The sequence below is a fragment of the Halictus rubicundus genome, chromosome 5 (assembly GCF_050948215.1).
Source record: "Halictus rubicundus isolate RS-2024b chromosome 5, iyHalRubi1_principal, whole genome shotgun sequence".
Lineage (NCBI taxonomy): Eukaryota > Metazoa > Arthropoda > Insecta > Hymenoptera > Halictidae > Halictus > Halictus rubicundus.
The window spans coordinates 11,715,717-11,735,648 of NC_135153.1; the positions used below are offsets into that span (position 1 = coordinate 11,715,717).

At 50.4% G+C, this 19,932-nt stretch overlaps 1 protein-coding gene and 2 long non-coding RNA genes across 6 annotated transcripts in view; 2 read left to right on the forward strand and 1 right to left on the reverse strand.

Moving 5' to 3' along the window:
- Positions 1-19,932, reverse strand: part of LOC143354397 (uncharacterized) — a 532,419-nt gene that overhangs the window by 22,904 nt on the left and 489,583 nt on the right. The window lies entirely within an intron of this gene.
- Positions 2,968-4,588, forward strand: LOC143354379 (uncharacterized). Its single transcript, XR_013082322.1, has 2 exons — positions 2,968-4,406; positions 4,501-4,588. It is a non-coding gene; the product is annotated as an uncharacterized LOC143354379 (long non-coding RNA).
- The window catches only part of Kdm3 (Lysine demethylase 3), a 365,285-nt gene continuing 362,421 nt past the window's right edge, over positions 17,069-19,932 (forward strand). For 3 of the 4 annotated variants that reach the window (XM_076788423.1, XM_076788426.1, XM_076788424.1), the window contains exon 1: positions 17,069-18,306. In XM_076788423.1, the coding sequence (XP_076644538.1) occupies positions 18,151-18,306 (156 nt within the window). In that variant the 5' untranslated portion in view covers positions 17,069-18,150. The remainder of the gene's footprint in view (positions 18,307-19,932) is intronic. The other variant, XM_076788425.1, reaches the window with a different exon arrangement.

Here is a 19,932-nt window from a genome sequence, read left to right on the forward strand (position 1 = left end):
CAAATCCAAAAAGGAGTAAACGCTGCCTTTTTGTCCCGGACACTCGCGAATTTCCTGGACTTTCGATTTTCCTGTTGGCCGTTGCAACCGGTCCGCGTGGACGTTGCATTTTGTAATGTCCGAAACCGCTTAACTTTGCTTTTGAAGCAGTAATTAAATGCGGGGCAAAAATTCCCTTCTTTCACTGTAAAAGAACACCCTTTTGCTAGCTTTGTGATCGACGCCTGTTGAAATTTGTTTTTACGCGGCCCTTCTGGAACACAAAGTGAACAAGAAAGCTAAAAATTCTTGTATAGTGCACAGAGCGGAGCAAAATTCGGTGGACCAGACAGAGTGAAAGAAAAAGATAAATTTTTTATACTCTGTATAGTGTTAGCCAAGATCTGGTGAATCGGAAAGAGGGAATTCTTAGCCTGCGGGTTTTATGGATTTTTGACAAACATGTCTGGCAAAGATTAAAACAGTTTAGGACAATCCACACATTTCTTACAACTTAATAAAACCATTACAGAGAGAAATAAATTCCTATTTGGTTCTTCCAATCAATGCAACAGTTTTCATTTTACATAAAGATCCGTAGTCTAATTATCTTTGTAGCTCATTCTCTGCGAAAAATGCCTAACGAGGATAAACATTACAAGATGTACATCGAGCAAGCCTCACCCGAAGATTTCACCTGACCGGTTACGATTCGATGAATAATTTCTGGCCAGGCCAAGCAGGTTGGGGATGGGCAAGTCAAATGAAAAATCGTCGGGAATAACTTTCGGCGACGGACAATAGGCACACGTGCCCGATACTCGGCCGCGAGGTGACTCCTGGTCGGGCTTCGGGGTCGACCCAGTTTTCTATTTTAATCGCGGCCCTTCTCGGGCTTTCACAGTTTCCCTCGAGTCCCTCTTTATTATCTCTTCGCCATTAATTAAAAGCCCGACGGATACGAAAAATCCCTCGATCGCCCGGCCCTCGCGCTCGCGTGCACGCGCGATTCCGCGAGCGAGCGAGCGAGCGCGCTGTCGTTATTAAGCGGACTGTTAACTTTCCTCGGGCGGGCCGCAGCGATTCATTTCGAGCGCTAATGAGCGGGGAACCGACGAAATCGTCTAACGAGGGCGTGTCCGGTTATTTCGAGACGGGGACAAGGAGCATCAACCTGATCCATCTCGCAACTGCGAGCACCGTGCAGGCGAACTGATACTGCCGCCTGCAAACGCGTCTCTGACGCATCTTCCTTCGTGTCTTTGTTACCTCTCCAACCCTTTCCAACTTTCTCGATCGTCTTAACCCAAAAACACACTCCCTAAGAAAATATATAACTCATGTAATTTTTGTTATTTTTGTGTGAAAACAAATCAGACGTGTACTTCAGATGTCAATAAATATATATGAAAATGCTTGATGTAAAAGCTGTACTAGATTTTGTGTACAAAAGTTTCAAAAATTTAAAATTTGTATGAGGAATGATTTCTTAAGATAAGAAGATAATTCGCATTTGATTAGGTGTCCGGAAGAAGGCATATGTTGCATTTTAGGAGATTTACAGGAAGAACAATCTTATTGTATAGAGGAAGCCGATAAAAATAAGTGATAAGGATAATTGCATCGCGATTCTAATTTTAATTGTGCCCAGTGCTCCCGTCGGCGCTGCTCTCTCGGCCAACAGGAACAAAGAATCGAAACCGCGTTTCTTTTTCTCGCTTTTCCAACGGGCTTTGTCATCGGTTTCAAGGACGATGAGCTGGCAGACCCTGGTGCAACGTCTCCACCGGACTGTTCCGATGCCGTCGCAAAGTTGCACGGTCGAATGAGACATCGAATTTTTGGAAAAGATCCAGGTTCAGTGAAGAAGTCTTAGACGAGCGAGAGATTTTTAACGTTGATCACCTATCGTTCGAAAGTCTTGTACTATCCGAAACGTGTGTGCCTTGGGTTCTTGTCAAGATCCGGGACCGATAAATTCTGCAGTATTTGCATTCCTGTTAACGAAACATGATTCGATACTCTAGCCATATTGCTCGCTTCTGTTTGGCACTCGTTATTACGAGATTCGCTATGTTTGTTTCGTTGCGGACTCATTGTGCACCGTTTGGGAACCTCGACTAGTCAAAGACACAGTACTACATTATTGTAATTAGACGGCGGATTTTTCAGGAAAATTGCCTGCATCGAGACATAAAATACCTTGCAAGATGTAGAAGCTACATTGACATTTGCATGTTGCGTCAATAAATTCAGTGGGCTGAAAATAATACAACAGCGTTTTAACATTTTTTAAATGTCTTTCTTGGATCGCGTTTGACCTACTCGTTTGTTTCATCGATGGATAAAATCAGCTGTTTAATTATAAATTATTTCATTTATCGGTAGACAGCTTCGTGCAAAATGAAAACTTTCTACCTGTATTGCAACAAACTATAACAGTAATTTAATTTGTTGCTTTAAATTACACCTACTAATTTGTGCCATAAATAAAACTTTGTACTTACCAGCGACGACAACGCTTTATTCGTTTATTATAGGAACAATTGCTCTATTTAAGTGAGATTTGACATGGAATGTAATCAACGCAGATTTCACGAGTGTATTAGATCTCGAAGAAGCCAGTCGAGTGTTACAAAGGTAAATGTCTAACGAGAATATTTCTGCAGAGATTTCGTTGAAGCTCGTCGAATTTTTCGAAGTTGTAATGTGTACAAGTGGAATTCGATCCTGCGGCTGCCAGTGGAATCAGACAGCTTATGGGAACCGACAGGACTTCCCGACAATGCTCGATCGTGTCCCGAGATTAGATTCTGCGCGTGTACCGCGAGATAACAATCGATGACATGGGGGTATCTCGACGCGACAGCCGTGTTCGGAAAAGATTGGTTCCGAGATCGTGTTCCCAGCGTTTCATTAATTTCGTGTACCCCTACCCTCCCCCCTCCCCCCTCTCTATCCGAAACATTTAATAACTTTCACCTTCAGGATGACGATTCGCGCTCGTGAGATATTGCCGTGTCGCATGTAAGCAGTCGCTTAATTACGAAGATTAATGGGTGCGACGGGTGAGACATGCGGGTAATCCATAATGACGACGCGATGGGATCGACGACGATGAAACGGGCTCGCGAGGATCCACAGTAGGAGAAAGGGAGGGGGAGGGGGGAACCAAGAATGGCAGTGTTGATCTTTCGTTTATCCTCACGATCGATTTATTGCTGTCGCCTGACGTCTCCGCAATGTTCGACGATCGACTTCATCGGCATTTACAATCTTAGGTAGAAAAATATGTTTGAACATGATCGTCGAACAAGTTGTCGATACATATATAAAACAATTTCATCTTTTGAACAGCTGACACGGTGTCCCGGACCCGGTCTGGCAGTGAGAACAATGTTATACAATGCTGTCCACCGATTTTAGATCAATGCCATCCCGCGCATTCGGTGCGTTTTGCGCTCGTTGCGGAATCCGATACATTTTTGCTTTTCTTTTTTACGATCGATGCCGATGCTCGCAACCGGAGAATTACATAAAATGCGCGCGGCGACAGCTCTGCGGGGATAACGACTTTTGATTAACCAGCGAAGTTTGAAGTCTTCCACGCGAATCTCTCCACGCTAGACGATCCGCTATTTCCAGCATGATTCGCGGATTCACGATTCACCTGTCATGCTGACACGTTGACCTAGCGGTTGTTGCGCAACGAGATTTTCTAAAATTACGAGCGCCGCGAATACACACGCGTACCACTCTGGCTTTCATCGGAGCGAACGCACGCGCGCGAACAATAACGTCTGAGACCCACGAGCCGGAAACGGTGCTCGTTAACACTGCTCGACGACACGTATACGACTCTGTGTCGCTATTTTCGCTCGCTGACCAGTACAGAAAGTTAATTGCCCGACGATTTATGCGATATCTTCAACGGGGCAGGCAGGATCATCACCGAGACCGTGTTTACGATCGTCACTCGCTTGAAGATCGGCATGTGAATGTTACGCGAATAGTAGCTGGCCATCGCGGGCACCAGCGCCGGCGGGCTGGACTTTGGTGGCAGGGGACAGGTCATGGTTGATACAAGTTTGCTCGGAAACTATGCGGAATCGTATTAGCGAACTGCTTTCAATTGAACTTTGGGCCAACCAGAGTTGGACTCTCAGAAGCTGGACACTAAATATGTAATAGGGTTGGACCGGACATTAGGAGGCTAGACCCGCAGAAATTAGACTCCAAGAGACTAGGTCCTATCAAGTTAGATCCTAAAGAAGTCTGACCCCCAGAAGCCCAAACTTAAAGAGCTAGGTCCACAAGAATTTTGATCTCAGAGGAACGAGACAGTATAAAGTTAGACCCTAAGAGAACTAGGCCCTATTAAGTTAGATCCTAAAGAAGTTAAAGCCCCAGAAGCTGAACCTTAAATAGTTAAGACCCCAAGAATTTTGATTCTAAAGGAACTAGACATTGTCAAGTTAGATCCTAAAAAAGTTAGACCCCCAGAAGCTGAACCTTAAAGAGCTGGACCCCCCAAGAAGTTAGATCCTGAGGGAAGTATACCCTATAAAGTTAGATCCTAAAGAAACTAGACCCTACCCAATTAGATCCTGATGAAGTTAGACCCCCAGAAGCTGAACCTTAAAGAGCTAGGCCCCCAAGAAGTTAGATCCTGAGGGAAGTAGACAAGTTGAATCCTAAAGAACTTAGACCCTGTCAAGTTAGAGCCTAATAAGCTAACTCCTTGAGAAGCTTGACCTTAAACAGTTAGACCCTACGACGTTAGGCCCCAAGAACTCAGACCCTGTGAAGTTAGACTGCAAGAACTTGGACCGTATGAAGTTGGATCCCAAAACAGTTGGACGCTCGATAAGGTAGCCGCCGCAACTAGATGTTAAGCATGTCAGACCAGAGAAAACGACGGAGACGCAGCGTTCGTGAAGCAAGCCTGTCGGCCAGTCGGTAGGGGCAGTCTAACGAGTGCAACATTGGCCTGAATCGCTCGGACCGTTCACCAGCTGATCGGTAATCACTCGGTAACTGCGGTCGATTAGAAAGTGCGCGCAGGATGTTCCCTCTAAATGGTCTCGCGAAGGATCTCTCGGCTGGAATCCTCCGAGAGAATTGATGAAGTCTGGTTCAGCAGCTTGCAGCCATGTTCCCGCGCGAGTTGCGCAACGAAAATCTCCCGCGAAACGTAGAGCTCCTCGCTTGAGATCACTCTGGAGTCGTTTTTTAGGCTTCCTTCTGCGCGGGGACCCCGGGCTTTAATCCTTAGACCCCCAGGCTTTTGATTCCGGTACTTGAACAAGCGCGCGAAGCTTTCCAGGCCCCGAATTCCCTCGAGAATCAGAATCAAGACCGCTTAAGGACAGGTTTCGCTTTCTCCCGACCGGGTCGCGCGGGCTTTTTTTTCATCCTAGGCCCGCGTTGCACCGTCGTATTGCGCACGATCGACCGGCCCGGCCTCTCTTTATTGTCACGCCGACCGACGTCGTTCCGGTGCAACGACCGGCTAAGTGATTCAACTAACGTTTTCTAAGTGGCGAGTCGAAGGAGCGGTTCCTTTCTTGCCGGGAGCTGCACCCCCTTACCGAGAGTCCTGTTCCCCGACCGGCTATTTTTCTCCGGCCCTGCCGATCCTCCGGGACCTTGTCTCTGACAAAGACAAATGGCAGCCGAGGGAACTCGAGCCCGCGAACGAATTAATCAGCCCGCGCCGACGAATTTCGGGAATCTCACAGCTGAACTGCCACCGGTCGCAGACAGCGATAATACTCCTCGGCAGCGAGAAACTCTCCTTGGACGGGTGTTTGTGTCCCCGGATAAGGGGGACTCTCAGATGTAGATCACGACGACCCCTTCGTGGAAGAAGATCGTTATGCGATACCGTTGCTTCACGTTCGAAGACATTCTCCGGACCAGTCCTCTCGAAACATTAGCGAAGGAGCCGGCGCCGTTGAATGCAGCCCTTTCATCGGGCTGGCTCGATTGTCTCGCGAGCACAGTCCCTTTTAGACGCGGCACTTAGGCCACCGACGACAATCGGCCCCGACTTCCCTTTCCCGTGACGCGGCAATCGCGAAAATCCGCCGAGCGATTTCAACCGGAGAGTTTCCTGCTCTCTCTCCCTCTCTATCTCTTTCTCTCTCTTTCTCTCCGGCGAGCTCGCAGCGCCGCGCCGTTCGTTGGAACTTGGAAAACTTTTCAAAAAGTTCGACCCGCCCGGGGAGCGAGGTGAAAGCCGATTGAAAATTTCGTTGAACGTTCCGCACGCTCCCTTGATAGCCGCCACTCGTCCGTTTCCGAACGCCAGGAACTCCGAGCTGCCAATTAAACTCTCTCCACTCGGAGATCTCGCATCGATTGTTTCACCCGGCGCTGTTCCATCGTCGAGCCGCGGATATTCCTTTCGCAGCGGCAGCAAATAGCAGCGCGTAGACGAACCACCTTCGAAACGATCCTAATCGAGGATCGATTAACACTCCCGCGATCCCGGTTCGTCGTTCACACGGGACTTTTATTAATAAACGTTATTCATCGTTTTCGGCAGCTTGGTCGACGAACTTCTTGGCGTGAGTTTAGGCGCCTGCCGATGATCCCGCATCCAATCGATCCGCTATCTCGTCCACGTCACGGTCCAAGAATGATCGGAGAAGATCGAAGACCGGAGTTTGATGATGATCCGCGAGAGTGTTCGACGAGGAAGGCACAACGATCGCAAGGGGATCGTGCAGGCGAGCTTTCAGCCGACTAGTGTATGTTCCACGAGCGTCGCGACGCCCGAACTGGAAGCTGGCCACTTCTGCGCCTGGGTTTATATTTAAACAGAGTGGTCGACGACTACGACCGCCGCTACGTCGACGCGTCTTTCTTCGGGGATAGAAGAGGGAGTGAAGGAACAAGAGGTACGCGGGGCAGAGGACGGCGAAGGGTGGAGGCGGCTTGAAAAATACCGAAGAAAAGAAAGATTTCGAGGCGTATCGAGCGAAAACAACCGGCCGAGAAATATGCGTCCGCGTGGCTGATTTATTCTTGTAATTTCAGGGGAATAAATATACCTTGCGAACCTTGTGCCCATTCCCGAATCGCGCAGACTCGGGGAACAATGACGGTAATGAATCGACATTCGAGAATCTGGACCGTTGCGGCCTGGTGTAACTTGTTCAGCACGTAGGCCTTGGAGTCAATGAAAAATTCTGAAAAACTCTTAGAAACTTTGGACGTCATCTAAAGTCTATTATCCAAGAGATCCTATACTGATGGGGTAAGGACCTTCGGGATCTACGAAGGATCTTTAGACACCCTACAGACCTTATTGTCCAAGGGACATTAAATTGGTGAGCTCGGAATAGCACTAAAAATTGAGCTCTTGTGCCGAAGACGAGTCAATGATCCTAGAGCGCCCATGAAAGAGGAACGCATCGTGTGCACGCGTGCAGAACACGCGCGTCCTGTTCCCCGATGAGGAATGCCGGGAAAACCGCGCTATAAAAGATCCGGGAACGCCAACACGGTGAATCGCGGACCTCCCACGTAGACGTCCGCGTCTGAACTTTCTCAAACCCGAGCCAACGCGCGGAGTCGCACGCGGGCACGCTCGTTCACGAATGTGCATCGCGTGGAGAGATTTAAGAACGGGCTGAAATTAATGCGGCCTCGCGAGCCCCGAGATTTATTCGGAACGCGAGACGCGGCCAGCTTCGGTATCGAACACGCGACCCGCGTTTCTGCGGGATCGAGATAGACCGGTATGGCACGAGCCATTGGTCACGACACGTGTTCCAAATTAATTACTCTGGGTCCCGCTGAAAAAGAGAAGAGAATCGGTAACCTGCTGGAAAAGTCTACGGGACCGTCTCGCGAGAGCGAAAGTGGTCATAAACCACGCGCCTTGCCCATAACGGAACAAGTCGCAGTGCATTTCTGGGTTCCTGGATTCTGAAGAATCTCAGAATTCTGATCAAACTAGATTGGCATCGCTCACAGTCGCTCATGCTTAAAGTGCTCTTTCGAAATTTGCCGAACCTCGGCGTCGTGCTCGAACTAGCTCGTCTAGCATCGTTCCCAAACAAAATCGAGGACGAAAGCAAAGACAAAGAGTCCGTTTATACAGTGCTATAGATGGTATACATAGGACGCAATTGAAAGTGTCTTTCCCAGCAACGGATCCAGGTTCAGGGAACCCCGACGACTGAAACTCGGGCCCCTCGCCGCGGTAGCCAGACCGCAGGGAAAAAAGTCTGCTGGAAAAGGAGCAACGAGTCCAGCTTGCTAATTCTCTCGCGTGTCCCTCGGCCGTCAGCGCCGAAAACAGAGCAACGCGAAAAAGCGTTCCGGAGTTCGGCACCGCATTCCGACGCGTCGTTCGAATCCTCTTTCCCTTCGGTGATCTAGCCGCGTCGATCCTCCGCCACCACCCACCCGCAAAACGGTAAAAAAAACCGTGGCGGAGGAGTGTCGACCGAAAAAGAGGAACACAATGATCCGGGGAGAGCGAAGGAGAGGTAAGATAAAGAGGATTCGACGTGGAGAAAGAAAGAGGGAAAGCGAGAGAGAGAGAGAGAAAACAAAGATGAAGGTAGAGGGAGAGTAAAAGAGGAATATACATATCGCAACGATACCAGGAGCGTAAGGTCTCAGGGTACTCCCAAAGGGTCATCACCCTGGCGAACCCCACGATGCTCTTGGGTTCTCGCCGCGCCACCCTCCTCGGTCTACGAGCGAGGTGCTCTTTACCACACCCTCGTGACGTGCACTTTTGCTCCCTGGCGCGTCTCCAGGGACGAAGAAATATGGGCTGGCCTGCGAGAAAATGGCGTAATTATATACGAGGGCGGGAAAAAGGAGGGTGTAAATCAAAACGGCGCGGTGCTCGGCTCTGTGCCTCGGTCTCTGTGCCTCGGCTGCTCGGGGAGCCGGAGACCCGTGTGCGAGAGGAACACGAACTTGTTATCTGCGAGCTCTAGGCCCCGATACCGCCCTTCGATTCCTCGGGGAGCCCGGCTGGTTGCGCTGCGCCTCTCGCTTCAGCGATATCGCCTCGGCGAATCGAGCCTCTGCGAGTAACGGAAATCGTGTCGAGCAATTTTTATCGACGACTTTCGTCTCGGTTTTAGATTCTATTTTCAGTCGTGTCGACGCGACGGCGGAAGATGGAAGTCCGCCGGTGACCCGGTTTTCTCTGGCCGGTGACGGTTCTTCCGTTCTTCTCCGCGGAAGAACAAAAGATTCCCTATTATACGAGTAATACCTTGACAATTGGTCGCGAGGCATCCTCCTTTTGCGCTCAGTAATTATTTTACCGGAGAACAATTCTTTGGTCGCCGGGGATAATGGCGCCCTGCCGCGGAACACCGCCTGGGAACAAGCTCGCGCGACTAACAAGCCTGTCCGACCGATGAAAACAACGCCGATCCCGCGGGAGCTTAGGCGAACCCGTCGACGACTATAGTTTGACGATATTCGTCTTTTCCCTTCGGTCACTTCGGAAACGTTGGGCCAACGACGGCGCGCGCGAGCAGCCGCATGAAAAAGTACCGCGCGAGCCAACCGCATCGTAATTAGCGAGCGGCATTCTTAATTATTCTAATGAGGGCAATGACGTCACGAGGTCGAGGATCTTAAGTACGCAGGCATATTACCGTAACACAGACGCGACCGCCTCTCTCTCTCTTTTTTTCCTTTCCTCTCTCTCTCTCTCTCTCTCTCTCTCTCTCTCTCTCTCTCTCTCTCTGCCCCTCTGTTGCTCGCCTTGGCTGGGGCGACGCGCGCGAGCATCGACTTTCCTCTTTTTTCCTTCCAGTCGCTGGCAGCCTTTTGAAATCCTCGAGGCCTCTTATCGCGGATTTCTCCACAACGAGAGAACCCGCGTGTCGTACGCTCGGTCGAACGCGACGTAATAACACGTCGGCCGGCTGGACCTGCGATCGCGTCGAACCGTGGCAAATACAGTAGAATCTCGCTAGTCGCAGCCCAGGATTACCAGACGATGTGTATTCCCCGCTAAATATTTCCCCCTCTACCATGAAACGCGGCTCGATTCTCCTCTAACGACTCTCTGCACGAGGGGAATACGTGACGTCATATTCCCCACTATGTTAGCACCTGCTACCCAATCGCTGTCGCGAATTCTCGCGCAGAGAGTCGTTGGAGGGGAATCCGATGGCAGAGTGGGAAGTGCAAATACCTTTTCTGGCAACTCTGATTGCAACCTCGTTCGTTGCACACTAGCGACTCCCACCACGAGGTGTTCAAGCTTCTGGTACTCGTGGTGGGGATTGTGGTTCACACGGAAACAAAGGGAGATCGACACTACGAATCGCTACGAATCGTTATCTATTTTAATGCACAATCTCGATATTTGCATTCTCCGTCGAATATGGCATCGAGAAAGTTTCTGCAACATCTCGGCAAGCTACAGTCCACACGCAATCCCTGAGTAGATGTCCGAAAGCATTAGCAGCTCGGGATGACGATTATTGCTTATGATCGCTGCAAATGGTAAAAGAAACCGCGGACGGTGCGTTCAATTTCCAAGAATGGCGTTACAAGTTATGCGATCGGATCGTCGCAGGAAGTGTACGACAATGACGTTGATAAACGTGTGAACAGGGATAATGTTAGACGCGCGTCTGAGCGCAAAAATAAATGTTGTAGAAGTGCGGAGGATTGTATTCCAATGAGCCGCTGTAACTGCACACAATCGCTGAGCGAAACTGACATGAGTTTCAATTGAAAATCCGGTTTGCAGCGGCCACAACACGGAAAGAAACCGCTGCATCCATAGAAAATGAGATACCTTTCAGCAACATCGGGGATATGGGTCACGGAATGAAACACAGTGGCTAGGTAAATAGATTGATCGTGTGTGTGCGTGCGTGCGTGTGTGTGTGTGTGCTCGCACGGGATTGAGGTGTGGGAGACAGCGGAAACAGAGTCGATAGGTTTTATCTCTACCCGGTTGGTATGGCATTTGCAAAATTAATCACCGCCCGGCGTTATTCAACCCGTCGTGAGCTACTGCAGTCGGTTGCTGGGGGCAAACACCCCCTCGATATTTTCAAAAACCTGCCGCCGAAACTTTCAATGGATGCGAGGCCTAGTAATTAAAAATTCAGCCGGATCATCTATGATGAAACTGGCCTAGATAACTAGGCATAACCCTTGCATCAATTCCCCGATACCTGCTCTCTTGAGTAATTACTCAATTTACATTTCAGATATAAAAATGTGCTGCCGAAGCTGTGGAGTAAAGCCATTACGATGGTATTGAACGTTGTTGGTGATTATGGGTATCGACCAGACTGCGGATTTTGTGGATTCACATCGAAAGGTTGGTACTGGTGCCAATGAGAAAATATAGAATCAACAATCATCCTAGTTGGCTAGTCATTTACTAGATTATAGGTGGTTCCAACGGCTGTGAAACCCAGAAAAAGTTTCAGTAAATTCTGAAACGATTTTTCTATAACGGGGGACGATTTATTAGAATTCCTCTAGGATCGTAATGCGTAATGCAAAAGGGGAAAGAAGCTAGCAACAGCCATCGCTGGCAGACTAGACGCCTAGGAGAGGTTCAGAGACGCCTGTGGCGTGCACACGCGAGAGGTTAACGCGGGATCTCTTCTGAAACGAAATATCGATTCCCGGCAGGCCGTCGGAGAATCGTGCCACCCTTACAGCTGTAACGGGAATACCGGAGAAGAGAAAAGAAGAGAGTAGAAGAGAAGCGAAGAGAGTGCGCGAGAGATAGAAAGGGCGGCGAAAGAGAGCGCGAGGGGTGCTGCACGGCCATCCTGCCTCGTGTACACCAGCAGAACCACCCTCCTGTTGCCAACCGGGCATCGATCCAACGGCCAACCACGTTCTCCTCTGGTCTACGAAGAAAGCATCCTCCCCGGCCTGCCTATTTCCTTCCGCAGGTAGATTTTCTCGCTGGGTCCATCGCGATCCTGTCGATACTGGACAGAGGGCCGGGTGAAGGAAATTAATCGAACGAGAGTTTGATTGCAGTCGATACACTTCGCCGCGTACTCGTCCGTCGCGGTTCAGAGAGCTCCTACAGATTTTGAATCGCTGCGCGTTCCGTCCAAGTGAAAGGAAAATGGTCTCGCGTGTGTTTCTTCAGCGAGACAATGTATCCCCGGCGTACAAAGGCGGCCGAGCAAACGTGAATCACACGACTTCGAGAGCACAATGTGTCGCGAGGAGAGATAACAGTCCTGTGTGACATTATTGAAAAGCAAAACGCCCGTCAAAGAATGACGCCGCGATGCGCTAATGAATCAACGCGCGCCACGAACGCAGGAACCTGCCTTTCCCTTCCGGTTCGTTATAAAGAAAAAGAACCGCGTCCGGACCAGACGTCGCACCGAGTCCCCCCGGTGTACCGGTAAGAAGAAAAATTCGTAGCAGAAGGCTCTCGGTTCCTTGTACCGTGAATTTTCTCCTGTACAAATGTACAGGAACCGAAAGGAAGAGTGTCCGAGAAGTAAGCGTACGATCGCTCGCGGAACAACAAGGTCGTATTTCGCAATCACTCGGTGTCAGCAGGCTTTTTACCGAATCTATCCCGCCGTTTAACCGATCCAGCCTTTCTCTCTGCAGGGGGACCCGGGTGGTTCGAGTAATTACGGAGCGAAATCGACGACGATAGATCGTTCCGCTGAAAAACTGTAGCTTGTAAGCAAATTGTGCATGTTCCGTGCAGCGGGACTAAAAGAAGTACAGGTACAGGGATACATGGCACGGTGACGCAAACACCGGCAATGTCCTCTCGATTGCTAGATAATTTCCCACACGGGTTTCGTGGCAACGCGCGGGAAGGACTTTAGTTTCCGGGAATTGACACGAGGCAATCTAATCGCCGCGCAAACAAGTTTCACGAAGACGAAACGTTGGACCATCGCTCGGACCAATATCAACGTGTGTCATCGCCTCGTTCCAGTTTATTGTCAAGTGCAGCGTGCATGAGTCACGGCTCCGCGAGATCGCTAATATGCACACGTGTAGATATGACTCGCAGCGGCGCGAGGTTGCCAGCGTGTCAAGGAACGCCGTCAACAAAACGTGCTCCCTCGACGGGAGTCCGCGCGACGCCAGGGAGGAACGTGTCCCCGTCGTTGTGACGTCGGCCGAATCAGCTGACGTCCGAGACGTTTCTCCCCGGCCGAGAGTGTGTATCTGTTACGCGTCGATGCCTCGTTACCATATGCGCGCACGCCAGGGCCCTGATAAAAATCGTTGACGCAGGGGACCAACGGTATCCCGACAACCGCCCCACTGTTTTTGTCAAGCGTAAAAATCGTAACCACACCCCCCTCCGAGCGACCGAGAAGCGCTTAGCAGCTCGTAAATCTTCGGACTGATAAGATAACTGCGTCGATAGGCCGTGGATCTCTTTGTGTGGCAACGGGACTCGATCAGCTGACGCGAGGCCACAAAGGAGGCGACGTTAGAGGATCACAAAAGAACCCTCCCCCCCCCCCCCCTCAGTCGCCGTGTTTTGTCCTCCTTCGAGCGGGTCCGGCTATTTTTAAACGCACTCGACACGCCGCGTGGAAAATGGGTACGTGGAATAAAGAGCGAGAGCACATGCCTATATCAATCCAGAGCATGGAACATGTCCAAATGCGCCCGAACTAGTTCTATTATGGTATCGACTAGCGGGCACCAGACGTGCTCGACCGGGCACGAGAGAAGCGAAGCAAGTCGTCGTGGAGAGAGTGCTCCGAAAGGGCAAATCATAAAAATATTCTGTCACAGGGACGGTACAAGAAACAGGGAAGGTCCTAAGTCCCAAATTGACCGCCCCTACTGTCTCAATCCCGAAGCATTACTTCGTTATATTTGTTACTCGGTGGCTAATGAGTATGACCGATTAAGGTTTCTGTAATAAGGAAAATAAAGCGATAGTAAGGAATCTATACGCATATCTGTGCGAAGACCAATTAATATTTAATATCCGAGACCAATGGTAACGGTGAAATGAAAGACAAGAAATTTTGTTCAGGGTTCTTACGTGTATCGGTGCAAGGACTGGCGAGAGTCGCGGAATATGCGCAAGGTGTCGCAACCCAAGGGTACGTCCGCAATGGTGGGGTAGGCGCCTGGCGTTGGGACACGAAACTCGGCGGTTAGGTTAGGTTCGCAGCGTACGAGCTTCCGAGCATAAACGATGCAGATGCCGAGGCGATGATCATGCACTTTCACCACCGTCATAGAATTTCATAGGTGGCAAGCTAAAACTCAACGCTCCGTTCGATCGAAAGGCGGTTTTCTATCGAGAAAATCCGTTTCACGGTTGCATTTCGCGCGTCCTCGTTAAAGGAGCGGACCTGGCTTGTTTACTGGCCGTTCTCCTAATAAGGATATGTATACGAAAAGATGTTCCTCTTACCTTCGTTAACCTCGGCTGTGCGAACACACGACCCCTGCGAGACACAAATGTGAACGTACCCGAGGAGCCCTCGAATCGATAACCGTTCGACCGTTACTATTTTCAAATGTAACCCGCAGTGCAACGGTTAGAGCTCGCCGTGAAGCTTGTAACCAAACATGGAAATCTTTCCAGCAGGATTGAACGCGGTGCGGCGACGCGGTGACATAATTCCGTGGACAACGAAGCATCGGTCCCCCCCTCCTTACCCCGCGATAGGGACGAACGCCTTTTTTAACAGATCACTGGGAAAAAAACACTGCACCCCCGAACCGATTCGCGTATCGTACAACAGCGTCATCTTTGTTCACCCCCTGTCGCGATTCGTCGCCAGAGGGGTGAAATGAAAATGGACAACGGCCGTGGACACTCGGAACAAATTCCCCTTTCTTTTTCGCGAGTTAGAGCGAGCGGAAAACGTGCGCAGACGAGACAGAATTGGCCGCGGGAGAGAGAAGTTTCGAGGAGAACTGACCGTAAACCGATAAACAGACCAGGACAACCCTGGGTCAACGATGGCGAGAATCCAGGCGCAGCTGACTATATGTACTTCTCCCCGCACTGTATTCCACCGGCCCTCGATCAGATTGAACTTGAATACTCACATGACGAGTCGCGAGACGATCGAGGATATCATATTAACAGTTCACGATGGTTAACGGGGCGCGCGCGATCGGAAGAAACTAGCGATAATGCGGACAGCCGTTCGTAGCACCGCTGCTCACAGGTCAACCATGTTGGACTGGCAGCTGGCTGCTGCTGCGCGTGTGACGTCACGTCGTGTTTTCGTCACGTGACCGCAGGGACGTAGGAAACGCTGGCGCCACGGAGTGGGGCGCCCAGTGCCTGCGAACCGTTACGATTCTGCCTGCGAGAATCTTTCAGATGACATAATTACATACAATTATTATCGCGTACAATTTATTGTGATCGTTAAGGTAGAAGATTGATTGTCACACAGATGGTCTGAAGTTTGCAGTAGCATAACGGTAGTCCGGTGACATAGGGGAATTGTTTAAATACCGTCTGATGCGTCGTACACACCAGCGGAACAAAAACAACATGCATCCCATGGTATGTTTACGCGTACCCCGTGACTGATAAAGGAGCGGATAAACAATGTTTGTACATTTAACGCGAAGACACATCGGGGAGAGGATGGGTCCAATGAATCCTCTTCCAGGCCACTACCCTTGCGCAAACAAATAAATTGAGCGGCGAAAGCTGAGAAGAAATTTCTTCATGCATGATGTGTTTTGCTAGTAATGGCTACGATCCCCACGGAGCCCCTCCTTCAAACGAGAAAATTAACGCTGAAATGAAAATTGATGCTACGCAGGGTAATTAGATTAGGGCAATCAGTTTGCCAGATTTAGCAGTAGGTTTACTTAATTCGCAATTATCTAAATTGTAAAAATGCACGAATGAGAAATTATTCAACAAATTTATTTCTTTGGGTATACATTGTAAAAGAAATGGCTAGAAATTTGGATATATACATTTTCGTTATTTCTATAAAGTAATGTAGAATAGACACATTTAGAGAGTTATCAAAAAAATACATTTCTGGACCAAAGCGTTTGAAATGTTTAAAATACAGTGAGGATGCGATTGCTACACTGCTGCTCCTTTAGTTCCTTGGATCTAGGGTAATTTTAAGTTCACTGAACTCACATTGGCACCGTGTCTTGTCTTGAAAAGGTACCCGTGATGCCCTTTCAGTTTCCCGGATCTGGCATCGACTTGAGGTCATTGGACTCGTATAAAAAAAAAAACATTTGTAGACCAAAGCGTGCGAAACGAAGGAAACACAGCGGTTGATAAGGGTGCAAACGCGTCTTGCTCAAACCCATAGGCGCGAGCATCGCAGGGCCTGGCGCCGCGGAGAGGCCGAGTAGCCATCGCTAGCGGCGACAGCGTAGGCGCCTGATCCCCCCCACCCCCCGGAGTCCGCCCTCGTAATGCGACCCTCGAGTCGACACTTCACCCCTCTCCGGTTCTCGCGGAATTGCGGCCCTGTGCGCCTCGTTCGCGGTCGGCCGGTGCTACGGCCCTAGACTGTCTCACCCCACACGCTCGGCGTGTGGCGATGGGTGGCAGCAATGCGAGAGAGAACGTCGGCGGTCGGGATGCCATGCCGTCGCGGCGAGAACCAGAGAAACGAGAAGACGAGGATGAGAAGGAGGAAGAAGTGGAAGGAAGAAGAAGACGAAGCGACGGAGGAAAAGGAGAAGGAGGAGAAATAGTAGAGAGAATCGGAGGGAAAACACGATGGCAGAGAGAAGAGAAGAGAGAAACGAAGAAAAGAGAACAGATGAGAGAGGAGAGATGTAGAGAGGGGTGGGGTGCGGGGATGTAGGGTGCAGGGAGGACGAGGGGCGGTGCGCAGGGGGTGGAGGAGAGCGTGAGGGTCGGGAGAGGGAGGGTGTCGGTGGTGAGATGTGCGGCTAGAAGGGAGAGGAATAGTGGGTGGGGGGGGAGTATCGGTGGCGGCGCGGTGCGGCGTAGCGCGGCACGGCTTGCCTCGAGGGTGAGGCGGGGCGGGGGGTCGAGGGGGCGTCGAAGAAGGCGGCATGGTGCTGTGGGAGGGGGAGGAACGACGGTCTAGATGGCGGGGGAGGGGGCACGAGCCGCGGGAAGGAGCCGTGCCTCCCTGCCGTCCGCCCGCAGTGCGCGCTACGCGATATCACTGGCCGGTCATGTGTGCGTCACTCTCACGTTCACACTGGTACCGTTCGGAGTGCTTGGTTACCGCGCTGCCGCCGTCACCGTCAACCGAATAGTGTGCGGCCAAGTAATACCACGGTGTGCGGCCGGAAGTTTGAAAAGTGTCCCCCCGGCGTTCGGTTCGGTCCTGGACGTGGCGAGGGACCGGGTAAAATTCTGTGTCAGTCCGGGGATCATCATCGTCATCGTCATCGGCATCGACACCGCTGTCGTCGTCGTCTTCGTCGTCCTCGTCGTCGTCGTCGACAACGGGGTGACGGGGGCCGCGCAGGTGGAACGGACTGTAAAAGGAGCGCGACCGAGGAAACGGAAGAAAAGAAGGAAGGATAAGACAAGATACATCATCGCTCGCCGGTCAAGGAGCGAAGCGCATCGTCCGAAACGGCCCGGAGAGGAGTTTTCGGCCGTCTTGTCCAGACGTGCATGTAGGAGCAAGGAGTGGCTGTGTCCCGCTGGTGTTGGTGCTTGGCCGACTGTCGAAAGAAGAAAGGAGGAAGAGGAAGAGAGAGGGAGTGATAGGGGAGAAAGAGAGAGATAGATAGATAGATAGAGAGAAATAAAGAGAGAGAGAGAGAAAGGGGGATCGTGCGCGCCTCATGGCCCTGTTGTTTGTTGGCCCGTCGTGATCACGAGGAGAAGAGTTCTCCGAGTGCGACCGTGTTGTTTCTGGTGTTCTTGGTGGAAAAAATAACGAAGTGGTGATCGGTGCTCTCGGTTGTTCTTCACCGCGGTTCTGTGCTACGTGGGGTTTTCTTTTTTGGGGGAGAGGCACGCTCGCCGGAGGATCGGAATAGAGGAAAAGAGAACGACAGAGATAGAAGGGTGGAGAGAGGGAGAGAGAGAGAGAGAGAGAGAGTGAGAGAAACAGAAAGAGGGAGAGCGCGCGAGGGAACCGGAGAGGGAACGAGAAGCAGATAGATAGATACAGGCGGAGAAAGGGTGATTGGAAGACCCGGCTGGCGATCCGAATTCGCGGATTCGACACGCCGCGGTTGCCGATCCATAATATGGCGTACAAGTTTCGCGAAGAGATCGTGGGAAAGAGGTTTCTCTCGGTGAGTGGTTTCACCAAGCTAAAGGTGAATAAGATCAGTGAGTGGGGGTGGCGTGCAGGGGTGATTCGTGCTGCCAGTCACAGGGATAACGGCTGTCATGATCTGCAGGTAGGTGTTGCCGTTTCCTTATTAATTAGGTTGCCCGTTTCTCCGTTACGGGCGAAGCGCGTCTTCCGCGAAACACCTTTCGAACCAGTGCTATACACAGAGCAGTAGAACAGAGACCCCGTTTCGATGCATGCTGCCTATCTGGCATCGCGCGCGACACACGCCGTTTCTGTTTACATTACCGACCGACCCTTCCATTATTCGAACCTCGCGTTCTGTCGTCCATCAACTCGATCTATAGACAATCCAGCTTGGAATTCTCGTACGTTACGTAGCCTGCGTTGGACGTGGTCAGGCCCCATGGTCAGCTGGAGCCTACCTCAATGCTTCAATTGGTTCGAAACATTACTTCAAAAACCGAACTGATAACCTCCGCACGCTTCTCAGTAACACGTCGCACTTCGATTCTACCATTTCTGTTTGTCTTACAGTCTCGCATGTCAAACGAATGCATCGAATTACAGCACAGTTGTAGATAACTCATCTAGCCAGGGCTAAACCGGCGCGTATCTTCTCTCGCGCGAACTTGGACTCCGCATGTTTGTTCCGAAATGAATATTATCTTTATGCAACCGGGAATTATACGATGGGAGTTCTTCCACTCTCGCACCGTTTCCGAAAGGTCGTCCTCGGCTGTCGTCGTGCCGGGACTTCGAAACGGTAAGCATGGTTACATAAACATCGCGTATTTTCGCCTATGCTCGCGTTCGCTCTAAATGTATGTTTATCTTCGTTGCGCAGAGGACCGTCTCCGTCGATATTAATATTAATACTCGCTCACGCAGTGACGCGCTATTTGTTATTCAAATTTCCGGTCAAATTTCATGGCTAATCGTTTCTACGAGCGGCGTGTCTTCATTTTCGTTTTTTTTTCGCGAGGAACTGGGGGACGAACCGTGGAATTTTTCGTGATCGTGGAAAAATCATTGAGAGGCGTCGAAGGTTACGATACACCTACTACCAAGGCGAAGGGGGGGATTAATTGAGAAACTTCACGACTACAGGAATTTCGCAAGAGAAAAACAAGTTGAACTATTTATTAATTCGTCGAAAAAGTGCTTCGCGTTCCACGTATCGGGGCGTGCTCGCCGCTCTTCTTTATCTGTTAAACGCGTGCTCGAAAACGCGTGTCTTCCGTGTCGAGGCGTATCTAACGAAATTACACCTCGTCGAAATATCGTTTAGCCGGCTGTGTCGGAAACAATTTGCGCGGGAAATGATCAATTCGTTTCCTTACACTAGCACATTCCTCGAAGAACCGCGACGGACGCTGTCAAACGGCTCTGTGACCCTGTTTTCGTTCGATTGCGGATTTAAAGCAAGTTAAACAGAATTTGAGATGCGCTCGTTCAAGTTCCAGTGAAAAACACACGCCACCGTCGATCGCCTTCGACAAAACATGATCGAAGTAGGCGTCCTATAGTCGCGAAGACCTAGTCCAGATAGCCGGAGCTGCTCGGGGAACTTAAATTCTTTAAACCATCGTCGATCGTAAGTTCTACAGTCCCTTCGAGTAATTTTGAAGCATCCAGTTCGGTGACTACGCCTTGCCCTACAATATCGAGTCACACTCGTGATGAAGATTCTGAACTGAGTCTGATAAATATGTATGTTATCTCCTTTAAA